General features: G+C 40.2%; 1 protein-coding gene across 3 annotated transcripts; it reads left to right on the top strand.

The window, feature by feature from the left end:
- The first annotated feature begins 812 nt into the window (after window positions 1-812).
- Window positions 813-26,640, top strand: ppp1r9ala (protein phosphatase 1 regulatory subunit 9A-like A). 3 transcript variants are annotated; one of them, XM_044216747.1, is made up of 20 exons: window positions 813-1,022; window positions 1,581-3,670; window positions 13,844-13,976; window positions 14,141-14,261; window positions 14,746-14,850; window positions 15,206-15,341; window positions 16,214-16,378; window positions 16,519-16,572; window positions 16,949-17,178; window positions 18,701-18,797; window positions 18,889-19,015; window positions 19,199-19,350; window positions 20,144-20,468; window positions 20,553-20,610; window positions 20,700-20,771; window positions 21,218-21,419; window positions 22,085-22,129; window positions 23,044-23,160; window positions 24,208-24,396; window positions 25,380-26,640. In XM_044216747.1, the coding sequence occupies exons 2-20, from the start codon at window positions 1,748-1,750 to the stop codon at window positions 25,536-25,538; spliced, it is 4,410 nt and encodes a 1,469-aa protein (XP_044072682.1). In that variant the 5' UTR covers window positions 813-1,022; window positions 1,581-1,747; the 3' UTR covers window positions 25,539-26,640. The 3 variants fall into 3 exon arrangements, with proteins under 3 accessions (XP_044072682.1, XP_044072683.1, XP_044072684.1); XM_044216748.1 differs by lacking the exon at window positions 22,085-22,129; XM_044216749.1 differs by lacking the exons at window positions 22,085-22,129; window positions 23,044-23,160 and having other exon boundaries at window positions 814-1,022.
- The last annotated feature ends 305 nt before the right edge of the window (window positions 26,641-26,945 follow it).

Genomic DNA, 26,945 nt, shown 5'->3' with positions numbered 1-26,945 from the left:
TACTTGTAATTGAGTATTTTTACAGTGTGGTATTAGTACTTTTACTTAAAGTAAAGGATCTGAATACTTCCTCCACCACTGAGTATAGGGTCACAGCATTATTGTTTCAGCAAAGTATCCTAAAGGGGACTCAAAAACAAAGCAGCAAGGGCCGAGATATAAAGCTACAAGCTACAAAAACATAGGATCTCACAATTTCCATAATGCAACCCAATGGCATCTTTTATTAGATCCCTTCTGCCTCCTCAATGCCAGTTTCTTTCAAACCCCCACACTTTCAGGTTATAACTTAGATTTTCTGTTTTAAGCCTCAAGCCTAAGCCAAGATAAACGTGATGACATCACCAGGACTCCCTTCAGAGCCACAGAAGACATTATACAACTTTTTCACAGGCTGAGCAGTAGGCTCACTTCTTCTGACAAGTAAACTGAACTTCATGTGTAAAATTGGTGGAGTGTCCCTTTAATGGTAAGATATTATGATAGGAATCACTCAGTGAAAACATTGCATTGACTGGTAGAAAATGGTTGTAAGGAAAAGCCCCTTTCCATGTCTACTGTATTTACAGCTGACATTTTTCCACCTTGGTTGCAAAACATGCTCGGTAAAGGAACTCTAGTGAGTTGTTTTTGTAGTCTAGATGTGGACTTTTACCCGTGCAGAGGTCTAGGTGAGCTCTAATATACAGTAAGCCCTTTCCCACGCCTTTCTGCTACAACTCCTCGTGTCTCCGTGCTGTGGAGAAAGAGGGGAGGGTGGAGTGGAGTGGTGGGTTACAGTCCTGGAATGTGCGCGCGCTCCCGATTCTCTCTGTTCTCGTCGGGCGCGGCGCGCGCCACAGGCAGACTGGTGTGCGCGCGCAGCCCGCGACAGGTCTGGAAGAGCAAGGAGGAGGCAGGAAAAAACGCTGCTGGAGCTGGGAATGATGGCGGTGAGCGAGAAGAAGGGACAAGTTTGATACTTCAAAACCGGGACATTGTGGGCGATCTTTCGGCGCCTAACACGATGAAGCAAGTAGGAGGTGAGAGCCTTACAAAGTTGTTTGTACAAACCTTTTTGCGTTGTTGTGTGTAGAGCCGGAGTTAACATTTTCAACGGCTCGTACTTGAAATGCCACAATGAATTGTTCAGACTGAGGCAATAACGTTCGGGCTGTATTGAACTGTTGGCCCAGTAAGTTTAACTTTGTTTCGCCTTTTTATCTGCGGGGTAGCGCTACCAATAACACTAACACGGTTTTAACCGGTTGAACTAAGTAACTGTTACAGTAAACGTTGAAAGCTGGTTAAAGTTACGTTCAAGGTTAACAATTGTGGTTAGCCAACGCCAGTAGTCAGTCGACCATCGAAATGCATACAAACGGTGTGCATGCTAACGTGAACCTTCTAACTTTACTAAAACTACGTTAACATAACGTTACTTAATGTTTCAACTTACCTTTAGCTTTCACGCTGTTTTGATTTGCATGTAGAAAGAGATAGTTACGTATTAACTCATTTTCCATGACTTACGCTAGGCATAGTGAGATAATGGTATCCGATGTCTGTAATAACAGATTTTACTGTCCGTTTCTCTTTAGATGACTTCGCTGTGAGTGTTTAGTTGAGACAACAATGCTCCAAAGAAGCTCCGCTGGACCCACTGCACCGCGTGTGTAAAGTTGAGGGATAATAGTTAACCAACAAATAGCAACAGTCTCTCCAAAACCAGCTTTTCTAATTGGGCTGCAGTTATAAACAAGCAAAAATGATCAAAGCGGAAAGCAAAGGAGGCGAGAGGACCCTGAGGAGCGCATCCCCTCACAGAAATGCATACAAGTCTGACTTCCACGCCATCAAGTGCTCCTTTGATGGGCCAAAATCCGATGGCGCTGCCAAATCATATGCAAACGGATCCAATGACACCCGGGAGGACTCAAGGGGAAGGCCTTTTGGGAACAGAGTGAACAAGATAAAGAACATATTCCTACAGATGGATGGTCAGCAACAGGAGTGCCAAGAGGCGAAAGTGACTTTAAAGTCAGATGTGCCCCCGGTGTCCCCGCCGAAGCTTGCAGTCAACACTCACAGAGTTAACTTCAACAGTGCTACAAGCCCAGAATCACACAATTTAGATAAAACACCCAAGGGGGAAGAGGTTGAGATTGACAAAGTGGCTTTGGCAGAAAAGTTTTCTGTGACTAGAAAACTCTTTGAAAGGGGCATCAAAGAGCAGCCTGCAGCTGAAAAGCAGTCTCCAAACAGAGTAATAAATCGTTTGTCCCTCGGAAGTGCCTCTGATGAGGGGAAAAGCACAAGGAGAGTATCAGGATCCTCTGAGACCACTATCAAATCAGAGCAAACTCCTACATCAACAGCTGAATGTCGACCGGATGAGAACGCTGATAGTGAGAAAAGGCATGGGGCTAGAGTGTCACTGAATGCAGGACCCATGTCCAAAAGGTTGGAGAATTATATGGCAGGGAATGACTCAGAAGACAACAACACAGCAGCTGCAAAAGGAGGAATGGTGTCTGATAAACAACACAGTACCCCTGAACACTTACTGCCTACCTCTCCAACAAGGGACAGCTTACACAAATCTACTTCTCCTGTTAAAGAAGCCACTAACTCGACCCCTGTGACTGATGCCACTAACAAAAAAACATCCCAGACGGCATGTGTAAGTAACAAACCAGTGTCTTTGGGGTCTGGTGTTGGGCTTAAACCAACATTCCCAGTTACCAACGCAGCATACAAATCTATTTCTCCAACAACTGATGCCACTCACAAACCCCTCTCACCAGAGCAAACAACCTCAGTTAGCCATGGCTACAAACGCTCCTCATCATCCGGTGATGGATTTAGTAGGACATCTGTTGGTGGGGATGAAGACAAGCCACATAGTCCACCCCCAAGGGATGTGAAGCAGCCTCTTCCATCAGCTGCTGGTTTTCAGAACACCAACAGAGCTAAATACCCTGAAAAAGCCAGGAGTAATGACAGTGTGGTACATAGTCCTACCAGGGACAAGCCACCCAGCCAGACCTCATCACCGGACTCCAGGGGGGTGAGCATGGTACGGGCAGAACTAGTAGTGGTTCAGAATGAGTCCTCAGAGAGTGAGGAGAATGAGGATGAGAACGTTGAAGATAATGTGTTTGAGGAGCAGAAGGTGCAAAGCCCCAAAGACCTCCCGACAGACCTGAAAAGAACCTTTCCACCAGAAAAACAGAACTGTAACCCTGCTCATCATGTCTTAGCGAGAGATGTCGCAAAAGAGACACAAAGGATAGCAGAGACTGTGGGTGAAGGTAGAGTCTTGGAGGACAGCGAGCGATTTGTGTTGAAAGAGGAGAGACGGGAAGACTGTTCAGCCGTGAGCCATGATGGTGACGATAATTGTGAGGAAGATGATGAAGTAGCAGAGGAGGAGAGTGAGCTGGAGGAGCAGGCGGACCAGAGCATCCTGGACAGAGCCTCACCAGTCGTGCATGGTATAGAGAACGCAGCATTTGTGGATGACAGAGATGTAGACCAGGTCCTCAGGGAAGAAGAAGAGGAGGAGGAGGAAGAAGAGGAAGATCAAATGTATGGGGAGTATGACAACTTTTACGAGGCCCCTGGTCTGTCAGATGAGGAGGATCCTCCCCCAAAGAGGAAAATCAAGTTCTCCATAGACCCTATTGTGGTAAGTATTTTGTGTTGTCTTGTTTACATCTGAACTATTGTTGCTCAACTCAAGCACTTTAAAACATATTGCACAGCACCGTCATTATAAACCACTGTCTCCCTGATTCAGCAACTGTCTTACCTAGGTGTTTCCCTGCAGACACAAGACAAATTAGTGGAGGCTGAGAATTAATGCTGTTGTCGGGCATGTTGACGTCACAGCTGCTGCACTGTATCATCAGACGAGCTTTGTCACAGTTCAGTAAATGTAAACTATAGTTTATTTAATCTTATTGACCAGGGAGGCAGGTTGTTTGACATTCTCATCTCCTGGTGCATAAACCCCTGAATTTTGGGGACGTGAGTTAGAAATGTTGTTCGTGGTATTTTTGGAAATTTTGCTGACATTGCATACAAGCTTGTGAAAGCAGGACCACAGTTGAACGAGGGCAGCAGTGAGGTAGAGACATGGGAAATGTAGACTGTACAGTTAAAAAAAATCATAGCCACCCCTGAGTCACTGCACTGCATGGGTATTTTTACTCATTTAGAGTGGTTCCCCTCAGTTTGTGAATCATGTATTGCACTCAAGAGGGACATTTCACTTCTCTCCGACATGGATATGAGGAATTCAGGGATTTTATTCACCCATATGATCTATTTTACAGACCATGGCTTAGTTATCTTATTACCGCAGAGGAATTCCTGATTTTTACTATCCATTAATTTATAAGGATATGACTCTTCTGTGAAAAGCAGAAAGGCACATTATAATTTGGTGTTTCTCTGAATTCCCTCATGTTGTTAGTGTTTATTATTGAGAGGTCTAATATCTCTTCATTGAGGCCAGAAGTCCTACAGTTGGGTTTGTAGAGCTGGGTGATTGACAGAAAAACTAATATTACAATATATTTGACTTTGACAATTTTTGAAAATGACTGTTGGTGCTTTCATACACTATCAAATCTCAGCTAGGTATGTTCCAAATGGTCTGTTCATAATTATCATCACCAATATAAATTATGATTAATTTTATCCTTCCTTGAACAGTCAAATAAGTTCAGAGAAATGTATCAAATGATGCATCCTTCAAGATTGGGAAAAGACAGCATTATATTGCAATTTTATAGTAACATAAATCCCAACAAATCACATATCATTGTATCCATAATGCGTATTTGATATATCCTCCGGCTTTACAGTTTTGTACTCCAAACTGAATTTCCAGCTGGTGTAATCTCTTTTTGGTACTGCCACATTTCCAGTGAGTGTTTAAGGGGTGTGGTGTAAGTGGAGATAATATCTTCTATCATAGATATTCCACCATCAACATATCTAATTTTGCTAAAGCAGGGAAAAACAAATCACTCCAGTGTATTCCACATAGTTTTAAATAGCTCAGTGTTTATCCAGGCTTAAAATGCTGCTGTTATCTCAGGGTGTGGACATCCCCCCCCCCTTCAATCCCAGTCATCCTGGCAGGGGGTCCTGGGAGAGGGGACCAGAAGCTGACCTGGAGTGGGGGGGGGACACAAACAACAGTGCGCCTCCTCCACCCAAAGTGGAGCTATGACAGAGCTAAACACAGCTTTGTAGTTCACAACAATATGCTAGACTGAGTCTCCTCTATGTAGCAGTTCACATGCTGCTCATAACAAGCATGAGAGAGACTTTATGCAAAAGAGAAATAGCTGACACAAGGTTGTAGTTGTTGATATGTGAGCTTGTATCAATGTGCATCCCCAGGGCTGATTCAAAGACACTAGCTGTGTCCAAATTTTTCATACTGTGTCCTAATAATATGTGCAGTACTTGTATGGTAATTTAGTATGTGAAATGTATGAGTATGTTTTGTTTAGTTTAGTTAGCATACAGCATTCACCAAATATTATGAGTGAAGCTGATGGTCCTTGCAGGGCTGCAACCAGCATTATTACTTTTAAAGTCAGTTAATCTACTGATTTTTTATTTTTATTTTTTTTTCAATTAACCGATTAATCGTTTGGTCTATAAAATGTCAGAAAATATCACGTAAGACAAAGGAAAGCAGCAAATTGTCATAGTTGAGAAGCTAGAACTAGGTAATCAGCATACATGCTTAAAAAATAACTTAAATTATTAATCAATTATTAAAGTAGTCTATCTGTCGATTGACTAATTGATTGGCCTACTAATAGTTTACGGTCCACTAGAATGATCAAACTGTCCCATGATCCTCGTACCATGTCATTCTCATTACAACAACCTACTCTGTGGATTTTTTTCAGAACAGCATGACTGACAAAGCAAAACAAATGATTATCCATGTTGACCAATTCAAACTATGATGTAACAGTTTGATTATAAAGGTTGTTTTAGCTTTGCAGAAGACCTACACAAGAGGGTGACAAAGTAATATATTACATTTTTGATGTAAAATTCAATTCAACATTATATGGACTAATAGTTGGCTATGTGTAGTATACAGTAATACTTTAAATATTAGTTAGTATGTACAATGTTCAAAGAATTCAGACAGCTTTTTCCCCAAGTCCCTAAGCTACCCACGAGGTTGCCGTGAGAGCACATATAATGATCCCCAGGGGAAAGTAAAGGATATATGCTAGATGGAACAAGTGTGAGGTGAAGATAAGTATCAACTCCAAAAATGTGTGAGCATTCTTTTAAGTTTCCAATTAGCTTTTTATATAATTGCATGAATGCATGCAATGGACAGGCTGGAAAGAACACAGAGAGATTTGTCAAAACAATGACATGCACTTGGATTAAAACCATGGGGTCAAGGCTACGTGGTATTTGTGTTAGCCAATTAAGTCACACAAATGTCCCTCAGCCAACCTTTCTACCTGTGGCCTGGCTAACAAAAGCCTCCCGCTAGCACTGCATCATTCTCCACAGTCTACAAGTCAGAGCTGGCACTGGGATCGAGCACACTTGAGTCGTAGCTAACTAGAAGAGAGGAAGTGCTTTGTGCTTCTGGCTTACAATGGGATTAGGTCCCTACGTAACCCGAGTCTTCTTGACAGAGGATAGGTGTCCTGTGTGGAGAAAGGTCCTCTTTGTGGGGTAAAGGAGACGTCCAGTTTCAACATGTATCACCCTTAACAGGGTTGAAAAACAAACTTGGTTGAATAGGGCTTTCTTAGGCAGTCAGGATTAGTGCACACTGATTTGATAATCCCTAAAAGTGAAAGTCTTGTGTCAACCCAAATATTGGATGGTTATTGTTGCTAAATTAATTTTATATACTTGGTATGTAGTTGCATTGTGATGAAAATACTCAAAATGTGCAATGTTAGAAAGACAATAGCTAAAATAACTGCGTGGTGCAGTTGAAAAAGCACTGCAATAATTTTATACATTATGTTTTATGAGAAGATTCTTCCGCATAATATGGTAACACAGAGTTACACTTTAGTAGGGCATTGAAATGCTGCATTTCCATTGCTGCTGTGTCAGTATATAAGTTTGCAATACCCTCTGGCTGTATGAGCAGTATAAATATTGCACCACTGTTTTAAATTATATCTTTAGTCTTAGTGAGGAAGTTGTTTCCTCTATAGCTGCAAATAAAAACTGGGCCTGTAATATTAGATTTGTGTCTTGGCATGTCCTTATCCGGAGAAACTTTGAAACATCAGATCACTTTTGTTTAGCAGTCTATAGGTTTGCATCTACTGGAATTCACTTTCACTCTGAACTCTATAGTTTGGCAAAAACCACAAGTTATTGAATGACTAATGCTCCTTGCTGTAGGTGTGTTATCTGCATGCGGGACAAAGACTGCACAGTCATTTTCAGTCATTTTCATATGAGGACATTTGGAACAGGATTCAAAAACCAGTTAACAGAAATTAAAATGCCTGAAACCAGGATCTGCACCTGCTGCTTTGCCCCACCCCCACAGAGTCACAGGAAGTACCACCAGCAGATATAAGTCAACACATTGTCCCTTCTCTAACACACAGGGTGTGGTAAAGGATTGTAGAGTTCATTGTAACTGAAAGAATTCAGCATTTTTTTCTTTGTTTGCATAATTACAGTGTCCACATTGGTCACTGTTCAAGCATACACGTCCTGTCAGTTTCACTTCCCATATGCCTGCAGTAAAACTTTGTTTAGTATCTGTAGACATTTCACCTGTGTCCAGTATGGTACAGCTTGTGGACCTTAATGTGGAGCAAATAACAAAAGTTTCATAGGTGCCCTGTGGTATTTCTGCACAAGTCCTGAACGTGCATTCGGCCAAGCCAGAGGGTTGGTCATTCTTTATTAGAAATGGGAATCTTTGTGAATCCTACGATTCGATTCAAAACCTCAATTGAATAAATAGAAAGGGGTTCTACTATTTTCAGGCTCTTACTCCATTGAAATGCAACATGAAACATAACTGGCAGTTAAGCTAACTGGTCATGATGAAAGTCACTTTCTGACTGAACAGGAAAATACAAAGAAAAGTGTGAATATGCAGCTTTTGTAATTTAAAAAAGTAAACTGCATTAATTTTGAAGCATGTTACAGTATTATGTCTGTATGAGAATAATGAAATTAAAGTGTAATTTACTGTACGTCACTGGTTAAATGTTTCTTGCAAAAATGGAAGATGATGTGTGTGTTCTGACAAAAAGCACCGAGCGCTTCGTTGCGTTGTAATTAACATTATATCTACAATAGTGGAGAACAGCCTCTCTGTTGCAACATTAGTTTTTCGTTCCATCAACATAACTTTATTAACAACATTCAAAAATCAATTTTTGGTATTTGTGAATCGATTCAGAATCATAGAGGGCAAGAATCGTGATTCTTGTGTGAATTGATCTTTCCCCAATTCCTATTCTTTATATATATATGCTGAAAGTTAATTACAGCAGGACAGAATCCTCTGCTTTTCTATTTGTATTTCATGTGGTTAGTGAAAAGCAAAAAGGGGCATACTCCATATTTTCACTCTGGCCTCTGTAACCAACCCATTCCATAGTGTTATGCTTTCCATTTCCTATCTGAGATGGGTCTTCTGCTGGCCAGAGGAATGTGTCTGAGAAGACTCCACCCTCATCCAACCAGCAGACAGGCCCTCCTGTTGTAGGATCTGTGTTCCCTCCAGCCACCTGGGCGCGTAGGAGACTATCCGCCAAAACGGGGCAGAATACTAATGCAGTCAGCTCAATGCTGTTCATTAAACAACTTGGCTTGGGATGAGTCTTGGGCTGATTGTGATTTGCTTTAAACCCTTTCATTATGTGATTACAGACACACACGTTAGTGGATGCTGTGTGTTTTCACTGAAAGTTAACAGTAATTGTGTGATAAAGATATCAGCAAGCCTTGCAGGACAAAAGTAACTTTTGTAGGCCATTTATAAACAAACCTGTTCAACCTGTTTATGTTTGCACTCCTTTGGAAATTTGATTCCATTACAGCACTTGGCTCTTCTCAGACTCCACCTCTTCCTGCTGTAGGTCATACATTAACACTTCAAACATAAACATTGCTGTTTACAGTCAATTGAGTGTTAATAATTCCAGGGGCGTGCATACAGGAAGTACTAGGTATATATTTTGTTCTTGTTTACACAGGATCTAAAGACTGGGCCCCATACCTTCTTCCCTAATTGCTCTATGATCTGTGCCAGGCCCACACCCCTGCCCCAGCTCACTCTCACACCGTGTTGTTATTTGTTGTCTTTTTGTAGGCCGACTTACATTACAACCTTCCCAATCCAGTGGTCAGCCCTCGTTGTGCACTGGCAAGAGATTTCCCTGGTTTGCTTTTCCTCGCAGCTGCTGACTCATTTCCCACATTGGTATTCTGTTGTGGGGAGGGGAATGAGGGAAAGATGGGAAGAGTTTCAGTTTGGGTGTGGGCATGTGTACATATGTGCGTGTGAGCACACATAGTGAGGACAGACCACTGCAGTTGTTGGGCATGGATGAAAGCCCACACATACTGCTGGGAGCTAGAGTTTTGGATGAAATGGTAATATGAAGATCATTGCATAGCAGTCTATTGACCCACATCACAACCTCAGTGACCGCAGCAATAATTTAGGGGAAGAAATTGGCTTTAAAAGAACATGTTAATTACCTTGTTCTGTATAAACTTGAACTTGTTAGTTCATCTTTGGTCTCTCATTCTTGTTGGAGTCAGTCTACTTGATCAACAGCTGAGTGTTTTGGTTTTAGCTGATGGTGGACTGGGCATATGCTGAACAATAAAGGAAAATGGGTTTTTAGTCTGATAACTGGAGACAGTGATAATATTGAGCTGTGTGTTTGTGTGAGAGGGGCTAATAAAGAGATTGATTTCTGTTTTTCTTGCAAAGAGAAGAACAGTGGTTGAGTGTTTGGGTTTCAGCAAAGAACAGAACATTGTTTGAAAAAGGCCGGGGAGACCATGGCAACAGGAAAGTCAGACATGGGAGTCGGGTGGGGGGGTAGAGGGGAGAAGCCAATCCGAACTGCTGGATGCAGTGGTGCTCCCTATATTCTATTAGCCTACATTTTCAACCCTTAATTACTAAAGTCTCCAAAGTCTAAACTAAAAAGCATATTTCATCCTTAATGAAATTTCTGTCTGCTCTAGTTCTGTGAATCCATTTTTAACTGTCTAAATTAGAAGTTGATAAGCTTTGTCAGTCCTATTTATGGAAGCCCTTTCAAGCCTGTTTTTTCTGTGTGTGTGTGTGTGTTTTTTGTTCAGAGAAATGCAGAATTGGTTTAAAGATGGAAGCAGGACAAAAATGTCTTGTAGCTTGTTGGTTATTTTAAAAAGTTATAATCTTAAGTGCTATGTGCTGTGGCCTCGCCTTTGTGTAATAAAGATAACACCTATTTACTACTGGGGGAAAAAGCACAATATATGGGTCATGGATGGCAATAAACGTGTTCAAGTATAAAAGGAAAGAGGAGGACTCACTTGAGTTGATGGAGAGTCGAGGCCCCATGAATAGCATTCCTGCCTGCACCACAGAGCTGCAGTAGTGTGCATAATCTTCAAGTTTCTAATCTTCTTTCATTTGGTTTGAGAGGCTACATGAGAGAGGTACCGGCAAGTGTACCAAATCAGTACATGTACGTTTGTTTCCAAGATGGCACAATATGATTCCATTTGGATAAATGTGTGTGAAAATCAGCAGGCTATTGTAAAACAGAAATAGTCGTAGTAATTCACTTTGACGAATCAAACAGAGCTCAGTGAGTTGTTCTGGAAACTTACTATCTGCACTATTTTGGGGTGCGTCCAAACGCTACATAGTGAGGAGACTGAAAGACAGAGGGAGAAGGAGATTGTTAGTGGGCGATTCCTCAAGTCTTGACATGCTGCAGGATCTAGACCTCAAACTCAGATGCCCAGAGTGGAAATGTTTACTAGATTACATCATACATCCTTATGGCAAATGTCTCAATCAATCCTATAATCCTGCAGGATTATACTCTTACTCCTTTTTATTTTCTTGTTGTTAGATAGTTTTTTTTTTTTATTGTGTTAACCAGAACTTGGGTTACAACTCAACATTTGTCAAAGGGATTAGTGTCTCTCTCATATCCAAGGTTGTAAACTAGAATACAACACTGACAGCTCAATGTTTGCGAGTAAACTTTTTTCTGTCTGTTTTGGTGTTTAGTAAGACTGTATACAGCTGGACAGGCAGTACTTTATTGTAGAGTTGATTAGGCTCTAATAGCATGCTTTGTTTCTCATTTAAAGAGCCAGGGCTGTGTACAAACACATCTAGCGTACAGCTAGCAGACCAAATTCAATTTGACCGCAGCTGAATTTGACAAAGAGACGTCTATTGGATTAGAATCGCATATCCCACCTTTAACGCTCACAGATGATTGTCAAGGTTACGAGCATTTGCATGCTTTGGTTTGTGCATGTTATAGCCTGGCTCCTGCTCTTCCAAGAACCACTCTGTCCCAGCTTACTAACTTGACTTAACTTGATAACTTCATGTCCAGAGAATAAATTTGAAATAAATAAAGAGAGTGATTGAAATAAAAATCTTTGCACTGGTGCCACTTGAGTCTAACCTTCTGCTTCAAGACTAGGATAAAATCCAAAATTAAATCCCAAGTTAAAATCCAAAGTTTATGCCCTTTATTTATTGCCACTGTGAGGTTTAAAACAATCTTTAAAATATTTTTTATGTATTTCTCTTTTAGGCTATTCATATAAAAGATTTAATGGAATAGAATGAAGTTAAGTAAAAGTTCAGTAGGAAGACTACTTCCTTCTTTCTCTTTATTCATGTTCTACCTGCAGGTCATATCCTTTCCCTATGTTTTCCATCTTTCCTTTGTTTAATTAAGTGCCAACTCTTCTGTTTTGCTCCATCCAATTAGTAAGCCTGCTATTCAGTATTCAGTAAAACTACACTTCACCTCTCATAAGCTCTTGTAATTAACTCAGTCAGTGACTTTTGACCTTGATGCCAGCATTCTGCCGCCGCCACCACCATCAGTATCGTCATGACTCCACCCAGATTAAGACTAATGATAACCAAGCAGGGGGTTTATGTTACCAACCCACTGTTGGGCTCATCCCCATAATCAGACATTAGCCCGGATGGGGTTTGCTAAACTCTAATCTACTTTTTATCAACAATGCTTCATATATACTAGTCTCTCATAATTGAATTCACTTTCTGGTTCTCTCTTTGTTCTGTTAGGACCGTGTCAGGTCCAATGGCTTGTTAATTTTACTCAGACCTCTAGATCAGTGATCTTGTAGGCCTTGTAAGATCTGTCCGAATCTGCTTGGAAATCTCAGCAGGCCTTGCTGGCTTCAAGAGAATTTACAACACAGTGCTGCTAACTAAAGCTACAACAACTAGTCAATTCACAGAAAATGAATTGGCAACTATTTTGATAACCAATAATCATTTAAGGTTTTTTTTTAAGCAACAATGCCAAAGATTCACTGGGGGTAGACTTTTTAAAGTGAAAATTTGCTGTTTTTCTTAGTGTTATCAAGTTAAAAATCTTTGGGTTTTGGACTGTTGTTTGGACAATGCAGGACATTTGAAGATGCCATCTTGGGCTATTGGAAACTGTGATGGACAGTTTTTCACTATTTTTGTTGAAAAGATTAATCAAGGAAATAATCAGCAGATTAATCAATAATAAAAATAATTGTTTGTTGCAGCCCTGCTGCTAACCTTGTTTTAAAAATGAACTGTAAACTCTTATTACATTGTAGTAACTGAGTCACAACAGATGGTGATCTCCAATCCATTTTATGCTGAACATTGTCGTGCTCACTTTAGCTTGACCCTGGGAGTGTTTTTCAGAGTGGATTACGAATACCATTTCTGCTTGGTAGTATCAGTAGTACTCAAGGTAAATAGCAGAGTGTTGTATGTAATAACCCTTAAGGCTGGTGTTGAGTACTGTATAATGCCTGTTGATTGAAGGTTAAGGGATTAGGGTTTTTTTGTATTGTTCTTTATTTTATTTCTTTTTACTGTACTGATGACAACACTTGTCGCCTCTGAACATTGATCTTTGCTACATCCACTGCTTAGCTCTCCCCAGCTGTGCCCTACTTTCCATGCTGCTCATGTTCTGCTGTACTGCATGTATGTGCTTTATAATTCCAACCAGAAAACAGCCTTTGGGAAACATCCAGTGCTTTGCGAGGTCTGCCTGCAAATTTCACAACTTGTTAAAACTCTGGTGAAAGTCCTCAAAAGTATGTTTTGAGAATACATCAAAGATGCAAAAGATCACCAACGAGAGTTGACGATGTAGTGAGTAAAGTTAGATATCTAAAGATTATTCAGCTTCATAATCTTTGTCAGACACTGTTGTGAGAACAATGGCCACAATTTGATAAATAAAGGAGTGAATTTCAATGTCAATGGTCCAAATCATTATCAAGGGCCTCTGCTGTCCTTCTGCAGCTGTTAAAGTGAGCTTCATTAGTGCACTGGCGCCTTAATTCCTCTAGTAAAGGTCCAAAGTATGATTGTAATTCTCCTTCCTCATGCAATTTCTCTCAAATGAAGAATGTGTCCTTGTTCAGCCTGCCAAGATAAATAAGAATAACTCAAAAGTAAAACAAATATGCCTATGTCTACGCAGATCCTGTAGATACCCCTCAACATAAATCTGTCTGAAGGTTAACTACTTGGTAAGGACATAGAAGGTGGTGTATTGAAGCTATGCACTTGATATTTTGACCAACACAGGTCTTCAATACCTTCTCCAATGAGGAATATGATCGGCGCAACGACGATGTGGACCCAGTCGCAGCATCTGCAGAGTATGAGCTGGAGAAGAGAGTGGAGAAGATGGATGTGTTCCCTGTGGAGATTGAGAAAGGTGAGTTTAGTTACACTGAAGGTAAATACTTGTGTGATAAGCAATCACTAAGAAACATTTTATAAGGGGGGAAACATGTTTTTATTAACATGTGGAATTGAGCCTATTTGTATGCAGTTCTTTCTACCCAGCCTTTGAAAGCTTTATAATTTCTCTGCATTCAGGAGACAATGGACTTGGCATCAGCATCATAGGAATGGGAGTGGGAGCTGACCAGGGTCTGGAAAAGCTTGGCATTTTTGTGAAAACCATAACAGAGCGAGGAGCAGCTGAAAACGATGGACGGTGAGTTAGAGCGCTGAAACCTCCTTTTTGCTCAACCCCACATTTAAGTCTCGTCACTCATCATGTTTTGTATACAACTGGAAACATTGCACGCATTCACTGTACACTGCACCACCACAACAGTTTTTAATGTCACACTCTAGGAATTGCTCATCCCCCCAGGGCCCAGTGACACACAAGACACAAGCAACCAGATTTATTTATAACATAATGAAGAAGCTAAAGAAAATAGTCCAGCTATGTCTGTTTCCCAGGCATTTTTAGATTTATTTTATTGCTAGCTGCATTGAGGCTGTATTTTTTAATATGTACTACTGTTGAAGGTGTTGCATAGCTCTTTTTTGGAAATGCTTTGAAAACCTTTCCTTGTAACTATTTTCTTTAATTTTTTTTTAGACTTTTGACACACTCACAGAGTGACTGTTGGCCACTGTCATCATCATCATCTTATGTCTTTTGTTTTTTTTCCTCACTGTATCTCTAGCATACAGGTGAATGACCAGATAGTAGAGGTGGATGGTATCAGTCTGGTGGGCGTCACCCAACTCTTTGCTGCTACAGTCCTGAAGAACACCAAAGGCACAGTGAGGTCAGCTCAAAGCCCATCTCCTCGACCCATAAAAACCTTATTGATAAGATCTTGTTGGTGACAAGACTGAGCCACTGTCATCTCAATTAGAAATAACTGATTAACAGTTGAGTCTGTTTATTTCCTGAGTCCAGAGGTCATGACTGATTAGTGTTTTTTTTTCTTTTAGGTGAAAGAGGCAAAGTATTGCATGTTAATGATTTATCACAGGGAAATGAAACACCCATACATGATGGGGGCATACCTAAACTGCATTCCAAAATTTGCATTTCCCGTAGCGTGGAGTGGTATTTCTAGGCAACATGTAAAATGTTCCATTATATGGCACACCAACACATTGCATTCTAAAAAACAGGTTCCTGATTGGACGGGAAAAACCAGGGACGCAAAGCGAGGTAGCCCGCCTCATAAGTGAGACACTAGAGCAGGAGAAGAACCAGCAGCAACATCAACAACACCTGGATGACCCCTATGAACACTCTACAGAGGAGGTGAGTCGGCTGGTCAGGGCATCATTACAAAGCACAGTCACTTGTGTTGTGTTATGTCATGGGATGGATGGTAGAAATGGGAAAGATTCCCATGTTAACGACTTGCCATCGCCATCTCACTTTGACTGATGTGAAGCATCCATATTTGTCAGGCACTATATGATTAAATGGCAAGTCAGATATATCGGAGCTTCCAGAAAAGTCGTATTTACGACTTGAATGTTGACGTGCACGTAATTTACAAGTCGTATGCTAGTAATTACATTAACGCTGACATGACATGAACACGGCATTAGCCCCCTTGCCACACCCAGTCCACTCAGCTTAACCTGGAAATGAGCAGCTGGCCGTGAGTAAGCCATGTGTCACCCTTCTGCTGTGTTGGAAAGTGTTCATTCGACCGCCGCCTGTCTGCAAGAGTTGTGAAATGTTTGCTTTCTGAAGTTCAAGCAGCCACAAGGCCCCTGTTTTTACGATAGAGAGACTGGGCAGAGAATATATGTGGGATTTACTGAAGCAGACAAAAAAAGAATGTTGCATAACATGAAGTGAGGAAGTGGACACTGTTTTGAGTAGCTCTGTGGTTATGCAAAGTGTGTGTGTATACAGTATGTGTGTAGGTGTGCTAATAGTCTTGCTATCCACTGAGAATATTGTTCATGTTAATATGTTCGGTGCTACAGACGTGTAGCCAAACTCCTGCACTGCCTCCCCATGAACCAGCATGTATTGTATTGATTAAAATGTTCCCTCCAGACTGTGGTGAGCTGTGCCACTGGGAGTGTTGTTGACACACGTTGAGCGTGTTCCTGGGCATGTAGGGTCTATTGGTGTTTGCAATATGTGATGCAATGTTTGATGTCATATTTCAGGAGGAGCGCTATGAAGAGGAGGAGGAGGACGAAGCAGAGGAGAGGATTCTGGGCTCCAATTTTTCTCCAGGGCGGAGCATAGAGGTGTTTGAGCTTCCTGATTCAGAGGCTTTGTTTATGCCAACCAACATGGACAGCTCTCAGATGGCCTTCAAGTTCAAAGAGGTATCACCCACACCATGACTTTCAGTCTTGTGATTTAAAATATAAATAAAGGTTTCACTATTCTGTTTAGACAACCAAAGATTATTAATATCTTACAGTAATGGATGTAACCATTTTCCTCCTTCTTTTTTTTTTCTTAGCTGCAGCTCAAACACAGCATTGCTGAAGCTGAAATAAATCAACTAAAGGAAAAGGTATGATAAAGATGAAATCAACATTTTCTTTTTTTAGTGTTTTCAAGATATTCACATACAAGAGAAATAAATACACAACATAGTAAATACAAATGAATATTGGGCGGCTGTGGCTTGGTGGTAGAGCGGGTCGTCCACCAATCAGACGGTTGGTGGTTCGATCCCAGCTTCCCCCAGCCCACCTGTTGAAGGTTCCGTCAATTTTGAACCCCAAAATTGCTCCCGAGGGCTGTGCATTTGGGCCACACAACAAGCAGACAAAATGTGTGACCTAGTTCTCTTAAGTTACTATTTGATACAACAAGTAATACACAGACTGTCTTGCAAACAAATTCAATTCAGCCAACCAAAGTAACATGTCACCATCTCTATACAGCTAATGGAATCTGAGGCGGACAAATCCTTGTGGGAAGCCAGGGAGTCTGTACTGGAGCAAAAGATCGAGGATAGCAACAACAAAATCCTTAAGTTGGAGAGTTACTGGCTGGAAGCCCAGGCTCTGTGTAAGAGTGTGAATGAACAATTAGCTGAGACTCAGGTCCAGTATGAGACCCTGGACAAGAAGTACAACAAGGCAAAGAAACTGCTCAAGGACTACCAGCAGAAGTGAGTTTGTTCTTCACTGTTGGAGGGGTCAAAGCTGCTGTATTCAGTGGTTTACTCAAGTCAATTTATTCATATAACATATTTAAAAACAACAAATGTTGGCCAAAAAATATTTTACATATAAATTAAAAATACAATAATTATGTAAAAATAGCTTGACTAATGATTAAATAAATCAGTATATGTAAAAAAAGACAATAGGCAGATAGCACAGAAACACATTAAATTAGATAAACAGAATATAAGCAATCATGCAGTCAAGATAGCATTTGTTTAGACTAACAAAAGACCTGATTGGGAGAAGTAGACTGTTCCACAGTCTGGGATCAATGTTGGAAAATGTTTGATCAATTAGACTTTAACCAGGATCATGAAATGGAAAGGAGCGATTGTTCAGTAGACCTGAGAAGCCTAAAAGTAGAACAGTGTTTGAGGAGGTCAGAGCTATAAGTAGATGGATAAATAAATACAATTCTAGTACATGGGAGGGAATAATGCCTAAATGACATGTAGTAGGCTTCTTGTGTGTTAAAAAGGTTTTGTGGTAATAAGCATAATAACCTATCACCAAATCACAAAAAACATTTTTCACGTACCCCTAGTGGTATGTAGCCATGCCAGTTGTTCTGGTTTTACCTGCTGAGGTTTTGAGATGTTGGTCTCTGGCATTTCTGCTACCATCCCAATACAAAGGTCATTAATGGAAATTCCTTTGTGGTGTTCAAAGCATTGAAAAATGACATTTGAAAAACCCTTTCCAGAAACAATGTCCTTGTTAATCTGTTTGCAGAATAACCTGAAAACTGTTTGCAGACCTCACTGTAAACAGTTTTTTACAGTGATCTGCAAACCTCAGAAGACAGCAGTTGAAACTGCTTTATTTTGAGGTAGATTACCCTGAATAATGAGAACATTTTGTCTGAAAATACACAGACACAATTCTGTGGAATTTTTCAAATGTAATGTTTTGGCTGCACAAATGAAATTCCACTCACCTTCATTGTATTGGGGTGGTGGCAGACACTTCAGAGGTGCGTATCTTTTAAAATTGGGAAAATTAAACCAAAACTATTTGCATGGACTGGCACTATTAGTAGGGTTGTATAATGTCAGTCTTGCCAATCTACAAGGATTTTTTTTATTTATTTCTTTATTTTTTTACAGTTATCAGGTGTTGTATCAGGACAAGCAGTGAAGTGACAGCATGGTTCAGTACTGTGTTTATTGTTTTGAATAATTTGTGTCTGTGGGAATTTAAAAAAGTAATATAAAAAATAGATTTTGTCCTCTCAGTCTTAACAGTGCTAATATATTTTTTCCAATTTCACTCTGCATTTTTGCTCCTAACAGCACAAGTGATACTGTTAAACCAAGATATAAGCTCTGATTTTACATTTTGTGATTTTGTAAGGAGAATATCTGCCAGTGGAATGAAGTAGTTGAGTGATAATCACATAAAATAGAATGTGTTTACAAGCTAGAGGACTAATTGGAAACAACACTTCCTTTTTTTCCTCCCCAGAGAGATAGACTTTGTGAAGAAAGAGGAGGAGCTGAAAAAAATTCTAGATGAAAAAGACAAGTGGTACAAGGAGCAGCTGGAGAGCTTGCAGAACAGGGTAAGACCCAAGCTCGAAAAAAAAATGCTTATACACCACAGCAGAGTTGCTAGACACTCTGAAATATGCCTGAGTGTTGTTTTGTCCACAGATAGCTGTCCTGGAGTCCGGAGGGGCCTCATCTGTGGAGCGTCACAGTGGTCAGGACTCGGCAGCAGACGAGAAATTAAGCCGCCAAGACCCAGTCACCAACACACAATCCGTTGACTCACTATTAGGTACAAAGGCTTACTAGAATTAAATCTGATTTAAAACGGAAGTACACGTCACACTTTCATTGTGTGATCTGTAAAACATTCACAAGCACACATCATAAACTCCAGTGACCCTGGTGAATCATTAAAACTGTGCACAGTGTTCTGATTTATTTGGTACATTTTGAATCTTTTTCTCTTGTGTAGAACAAGACTGGGGTGAGTTGGTCCCTGAGACTGAGCGCTTGGACACCAGTGCACACAGAGCAAAAGGCCTGCTGGCTCAGAAGGCCAAACGTCAGCCCCCGTCTCGGAGCAAACTGAAGGAGAACCTTGCAGTGGCTTCAAGTCACTCTCAGGTCAGCTTGGAGCAGCTGATAGTGATACATCATATGATTTGCTGCAAACTAAAGTCCCATGTTGTATGAGCATATAATTGGATTGATCAGCCTCTTGAGGCCAGATGTAAGGTATGACATGAAACCTGAAACCCCATCAAGGCACGTTCATGCTCAAAATGCCATCTTAGAGGTAAAACTAATGGTGACAAAACACCCTGTGTCTCCCTTTTATAGAAGAAGCAGAGCTCTTGTTAACTTGAATAATATTTAACTTTTTGAATGTGAGCTGACTAATCCATTGAACAAGGTGAGATTTTATGCAATGATGGTAGCTGCCAGTTTTACTACCACTTCCGCTGTGGCTAATCTGTCTTCTTGCCATGTTTAAGTAAAATAAAAAACTCTCATCTGTCAGGAAACAAAGTTAGCATGGTGTGACCTGCTGTTGTGCTGTTGAGGCAGCATTTTTCTTAAAAAAAACAGAATTGTCTTAACATACTCACAGCTGTTCGAAAATACAATAGGTAACATCCTTGAGTGTCTTTTTGATTTTACAAAACAATAAAACACCTTTTATAATGAAGCAGAAATGTTTGATAAATTGAAAGCAGTTATTATAATAATACAAATATGCTCTTGCACCAAGAAGTATAATTCTACCATAATTTTAGTGTGACAGTAGTGTCACAGGTGTGTCATGTGCAGTGTGTGCGTTCATCAGAACTGAAGAGCAGAGCTTCCTGTTAATTAAATAGCTTCTGTCCCCTCTTCCTTGCATTATCCTTGTAAATAATTAACTTTGTCCCGACAGGAAACTGAGGAGGAGGAGGAGCAGGAGGAGCAAGAATCTCCCAGGAGGAGGAGGTCCATCCAGGAGAGCTTGTCCCTCCCAGTGCCTGTCTGCTATCCTAGGAATGGACAGAGAGATGATCCAGGAGAGACCAGAGATGGATCCAGGGGTAAGGCAGAGCTCTCCAGCAGCCCGTCTTTGTCACCATCACAGGGAGACAGTGTTGAAAGCAGCGGAAGTCCTTCTTTGTCCCCTCCAAAAGACACCTTGTCATCACATTCCCCCTCTGGATTCATGCACAATGCCAAAAAGAGGGAGTCCAAAGGCAAGGGCAAAGAGCTCAAAGGTATGCAAGACCAACATGTGTGATGGCTGCAGTAGCAATGCTTTCTGTTTTTTAATGAGCCTGATTATTATTGTTTCATTTCAGAGGAGCTAAGTGAGGCCTCATCAGCAGGGAAAACTAAAAGACGATTTCCAGACTTTGGGTAAGTCTCCATAGGGATCACTGTCATTCATTTCTAAGTTACCATCATTTTTGCACTAACTATTTTTTTTTTTTACTGCTCATCAACAGAGGCCTGCGGAAGTCAGGTGGCAAAGGAAAAAAACATGACAAGGAGGTGATGAGGGCATCTTTGGACAGCAGGTATGTTACAGCTCAACTTAATTATAACAATTTAAAGGTTAAAAATATTCCAAATATCTATTGTTGTGGTTCTTTTCCATGTTTTGTAACACATTTGTTGGAGTTATCCATTGATTCACAGGTTGCTGTAAGTGCTACAGATAGATGGCAAAATTATTTTTTTAACTGGATTACTAATGGAAGCAACTCCATGACAACCTTAACTACAGTATTACATGAATCCATGTTACTGATGTAAATATTGACTGTGGAAGTAAATATTGAGCTACACAAGACCAGCTTTCTACTTTCTTGTTGCCAAATCTTAATACAGATAGTTTTTTCCTCCTATATCTGATTGTTATTACTTCTTGAGTCATTTTTGAAGCAACACATCACATATTAAGCTGTCACATGTTTAAGCCTGAGTGTGGATAACTGTATCTTCCTCTTTCTCCAATGCCCAGGGGATCGGCAGAGTTACTGGAGGAGTCTGGAGGGAACCTGTCTCCTGCAGATTCAATGACCTCCATCCCTACCTGTATGCCCTTCTCCTGGTTTGGAGACAAAGAGAGGGACAGAGACAGAGAGCCCTCATCTTCCAGCAGCAGTCTGCCATACTCTGCCACTGAGACCAGCAGTGAGCAAAGCCAGGATCGCAAGAATAAGGTATGTAACTTCCTCTAACTTTATGGGAAAGTAAATATCGGACATATAGAGAATCCAGCACAACATTAATAAGATATTAGTTATATAGTATTTAACACTTGTGTTAAAGTGAGAGATAAGTGAGATGAGATATAACATCAGTGGGGTCACAAACTTGATCCCTCTCCGTCATTCTGCTCTCACCACTGTTGACTTGGCCAGATGTAAAACAGCATTGTCATTGTCTATCCACCATCATAATATATTTCTGTCTTCACTGAAAGAGTAAAACTAGTAGACACATAATGGGAGGCTGTTTCCAGACATGTGCTTGCATTGATCAGTTCTCCAAATAAGCTACACCATGCAAAGGCTACAATAACTGCATCCATATGTTAGCCATTAGAGAGAGCTAGCAGGGAAGGATTTGGTGGCTTTTCACTGAGTTTGCAAATAGTGACACTTGAAACGCATCCAGTGAAACGCCTGGCTAACTGTCATACAGGCTGCAGATGGGCTGGTGTTCCCACGATACTGTTTAATGAGTTCAAGACACGAGCTGAACCAAGAAGACATGATTACTAAGAGAATAGTTTGAGTTTTGTTGCTGTGTGCATTATGGTAGCTTTTGTCAGTGCTTTGCTATCTGGACATTTATCTCACTGAACCGTGTTTCCTTTAAACAGACAAATCTCTCCTGGTCCTCTTTATTCAGTCGCTCATTAGATTTGGTACAGTATACACAGTTTCCTTTTCCATTTGATTTTTAGATGACATGGTAGAGCATTACTAACAAATGTAGTTCTGTGATAATTCACTGTTTCTTTTGTAGTGGGTATGTGGTAGTGTTATAGGAAACTAATGTTATCTAATTTTCCTTATATCCACATTCAGAAAGCCTTGTGGCTTGTATTAGAGGAAACTGGTGAAGCCAAAATTAGTTTCTAGGGCTCGTTGCACCAGCTAATTGGAAGTTTGATCGGAGATTTGTGTGTAAAGTCAACACTAACTGCTACCTAGTAACTAACTTGTATTGTGCAACCTGTTTTAATTGTCACAATACATTGAAACTAAGCTGTGCTTAAACTTGCACATAGCTGGTGCAATGACCTGCAGGCCTGGACAACATTTCCCTTATTTCAAATTTAACCCACATTTGTGTCTGAAAAACAAGCAACAGTTTAATTTGAAACAGCATTACATGTAAAAAATTATCGCCTGTCACCAAATATTTCATCTTAAAAGCATCTACTAGGATAAATTGAAAACATTACCCCATACCTAAAATGTGTGTGCTTATGTTTTTCTTTAGTTGTTGTAGTTTAGAAGTTGTTGATGTAGTTTTGGTGGTGGATTGTTTTTAGTTTTAATCACTTTGAATATTGTGCTGCATAGTAGAAACTTCCTGGCTTCCTTTCACATGTTGAAGAACACAGTCACTCATTGCTCAAATCAATGACCTGTATTGCTGTCACTTCAATCACAGCTTTAACCATTTATCATAATAATTTCAGTCCTTTTGGAAACAGCACTGCACTTCCCCCTCACACCTGTAGTGTTGTATTGTTTGCCTCTCCTAGTAAAGAACTGTTGTTTGGTGATGTGTTACTTTAGTAAATGCGTTCCTTGTTTCCACTTGTTCCAGAGTTTTTCAGTCATAGATGATTCTAACCCTGCCAGTCCCAGTTCAGACATCTCTGGGTTAGTTGCTGAACCCAATCTGTCTGGGCGCTCACACACTTTAATCTTCTCTTCCAGCGAGGTGAGTGCTCTCCTTGTTGCACAGTCACAAAAGCCGTGTGGGACGTCTTGATGCAGCTGAAAGGGGACATTCTCAAGCATGCTCTTTGAGCCTCCCCCCTTTCATAGCTGAGATTAAATTGTGAATGCAGGGGGAATAGAAGAGAGTTGCATGTCTGTGTCAAAGCTATTTTGTTTTGTGTTAAAACAAGTCTTGTGGCTTAGCTTCTCTTAAGTCAGCTGTGATGTTAATAGTTTGCCTCTGTTAGAACCGTCAACCAGTGCTTCATGTTCTTTACAAGCTTTGGCAGACCGCAGAACAATGTCGACTGCTCTGCTGCCTGCTCAGTGGTGTTTCAGCATCCGTTGTTTCTGATATTATAGTTTCAAGTATATACAGTACATACAGTATAAGGACACACATCTGCATCTGAGAATGTTATTGGCATTTTGTTGTCATTGCACGCTTGTTTTCTTAGTGCTAGCTTTGGAAAATTGTACACTGCACACAGTTTTGTTCAACAGAACTTGCACTACATGTTCTTTTTGTTTGTTGTAGTTGTCTTTCAGGCCCCCCTACCTTCAACTGCTTTTCAGAAATTTTCCCACCCATAGAAATAATACATTTGCTCAGATGAAATAATTTCAAACAGCATTTATTTAAGTGATTGTGTGAATGAAGTGGAAAACATGATTAATGTCTGCATTTCACCACTTGTCACTTAGCTGTGCATTATGAACACTGATCCAAACTGTCAAACAGTACAATCCATGGCATCGAATGGCTGTTGCACATTGTTGGAAGTCTTTTATAATGTATTTTTTCCATGCACTACACATGAGTAATCTTTTTTCTTTTAGAGTACAACAGCATATGACACGAAACCGTTGGACACTACAAGCCACAAGGTGGTTGAAGCCACTCAGACTTTCAGAATCCTGCACAGAAATTCTCAGAAAAATGCTTGAAATCATTTTAACAAAACTCATAAAATGTTAATGCTCTTACTAAAAGCAACCGTATGTTTACTTTTCTAATATCTGTCTGTATTATCTGTGTCCTCTGTAGACTTTGGATGATGAACCAGTAGCCTCAGGAAAAGAGTATCAGTGGCAGAACCGGCCCGTCTCTGAATGGACCAATCAACAGGTCTGTCACTGGTTGATGGGCATGAATATGGACCAATACACACCTGAATTCACAGCTAAGGGAGTGGACGGCCAGCAGATCTTGAACTTAGACAGTGACAAGTTGAAGGTAAGAAAAACAAAACAGCCCTTGATGATAATAATTTACTTTGAATTACCTGTTTAATAATGGAATGATGGTTTAATGATTTAAGGTTTGGTTTAATGAAATTTAGTTTTATCATACAAGGCCTCTTTCATTGCCAAAGAAGTCATTAGTCAGGCCCTGTCTGCCTTTGACTGCCACCTTGTGGCCAGAAGTATTTTTTCCTGTTGACAGATGCAACTGAAGATGACTCAATGATTCCCAATTCATATTTTACATTTCTGCAACATTAGAGGGGAAAAGGAATATTGGGGACATAAATAAGAAAGAAATTATATGACAAGAATATTGAATTGAGATGATGACAAGACAAGACCACATATTGTTTTACATTTGTAGAATTTGGTCATCTGTGTCACCACGAGGTTATATACAGTAGATTCCTTCTATAACAGAGTTGGATTAAATCATTTATTTAATCCAGCTAAAATTAGTTTTACTTACATATTTCATCCTGATATCAACTTTTTTTCCAAGGACAAACTTCTGTTGTTGTGAAATTCCCCACAATTACACCTCCTGATTGTTTGACACTAATGATATGAAGTCTTTGGTCTAGAGCTGAAGTCGATTAATCATCACTTGGCAGAAAATTAACTGGCAACAAAAGTTAGAATTACTGATTAATCACTGAAACTTATTTTTCTAAAAATGTCAAAATGTTTTTGCTCCAGCCTCTCAAATGTGAATGTTTCCCACTTTATTTGCCTTTTATGATAGTAAATTGAATATCTTTTGGTTTTGTACTGTTATTTGGGGGAAAAAACAAAGCAATCTGAAGGTGTCATATCAGGCTCTGGGAACTTGTAATTTGTGGGACAAAATGAAATGATTCAGTGTACTCAGCAGATTAATCAATGATGAAAATCATTAGTTGCAGCCCTACTTTGGTCCATAGTTAGCGACATGTTTAAGAAATATGATAAATCTGCACTTTTTTCCTTCAGGCGCTCGGCGTGTCAAGTCAGAGCGACCGTTCAACTATCAAGAAAAAGCTGAAGGACATGCGTAAGGCCCAGGAGAAGCAGGAGAAACAGAGAGAGAAAAGAGAGAAGGAGGTTCGACGCAGTGGGAGACTACCAGTCAGTACTGACTCTGTCTGCTGAGGTAGCAGCTCTGTACTCTGAATTCATGCAGCTCATAGAGGTCATCACTAGCAGAACCCTGAGCAAACCTGTTTTTAAACTTTTGGTCCCATGACGTTCATGTCACATGCTGTTCATGCCAACAGCCACAGAGCATGACTGCCAGGAGTGCACCTGTGCTGACCGAGGTGCCAGTTGTGATTATGTTCATACTGCAGCTCCTGTTGCTTTTCTCATCACTGTTTCTCCCGAATATTTGAACACATTTTTAGCTCAAACCATTTTAACTGAACGATGGGGAACCAACGGTCACATGGTCACCACCATGTCACCAAAAAGGAATCTTAACATTTCTTACCACTAAAAAGCTAGAAGCTATAATTATTTTAAAAGTCTGTTTTCAGATCTAATGTAGTTGTTACAGATCATGCACACATTTACTTATGGAAGTCAAATGTATACTGCTTTTTCAGCATTTTATATTTTTGCTAGTATAACTTGCCTGTTTCCACGTGCAGCTGCTGGAACGGTTATTGTACAGTTCAGATAAAAGCACTATATTTGTCTTTTAAGCTTCAATGGGCGACAAGGTTTTAAATGTATAAGTAAGTTTTATACATGTGCCTATTAACTGCATATCTTTTTTTTTCTTTTTCTTTTTTTTACTTAAATACCATTGTTCATTTTATACTATCAAAAATTTTCTACTAAGTAGAATAGCTAGGCCGTCGTTTTTGCTGAATGAAAAGCAACAAACAAATCAAGTAGGGTCGAGGTGAATGCTGCTTCTGCTGTCCGTGACTCTGGCTGTGTGTCGCTGACATGGTACCATGATGCTCCATGTAAATACACACAGCATGCAGGTCTGCTAAACGTACATCTCACCGATCCATTCGACGGTAAGATGTGCATATGACAAGGACTTGTGTGAGTCGGGAGCGCAGCGTCGTGTATGAATGTGAGGCTGAACGGTGAGTCGTTCACAGCCAAACCCAAGTGCTTCCTTACTTCTTCTCAAGCATGACTCCATGTTGGACTGCAAGAAAATCTTGTTTTCAACGTCTTCTGAATCGGAGAAACATTTCTTGGTACATAGAGCATCAATAAACTAATTTTCACTTTATGTGGTGTGTTTGTATTGTCTTCGAGTCTCTTCCTTTTTGCTTCAGTTAATTTGCATTTACAGTGAGCACCAGATAACTGCAAACTGACATGTTTTTATATATTGAAACATAAGAAAACTACACCAGAGAAATTTAACACAATCCTATACAGTAGTTCTTTTATGTAACTAACTTTTAATTGTTGTTGACACTGTCAGGTGTTGACGTGTTATTTGTTTGCGGCTGTAGCTTGTTGTGGACTGCATTATACTGTAAGGCTTTTTTCATATCTTTGCACCTCCATATACTGTATGTAGTCTAATAG

Source organism: Siniperca chuatsi, linkage group LG12 (assembly GCF_020085105.1).
Source record: "Siniperca chuatsi isolate FFG_IHB_CAS linkage group LG12, ASM2008510v1, whole genome shotgun sequence".
NCBI classification, from domain to species: Eukaryota; Metazoa; Chordata; class Actinopteri; order Centrarchiformes; family Sinipercidae; genus Siniperca; species Siniperca chuatsi.
Note: the sequence above shows the minus strand (reverse complement) of the source record. Positions and strands in the feature narration are given on the sequence as shown.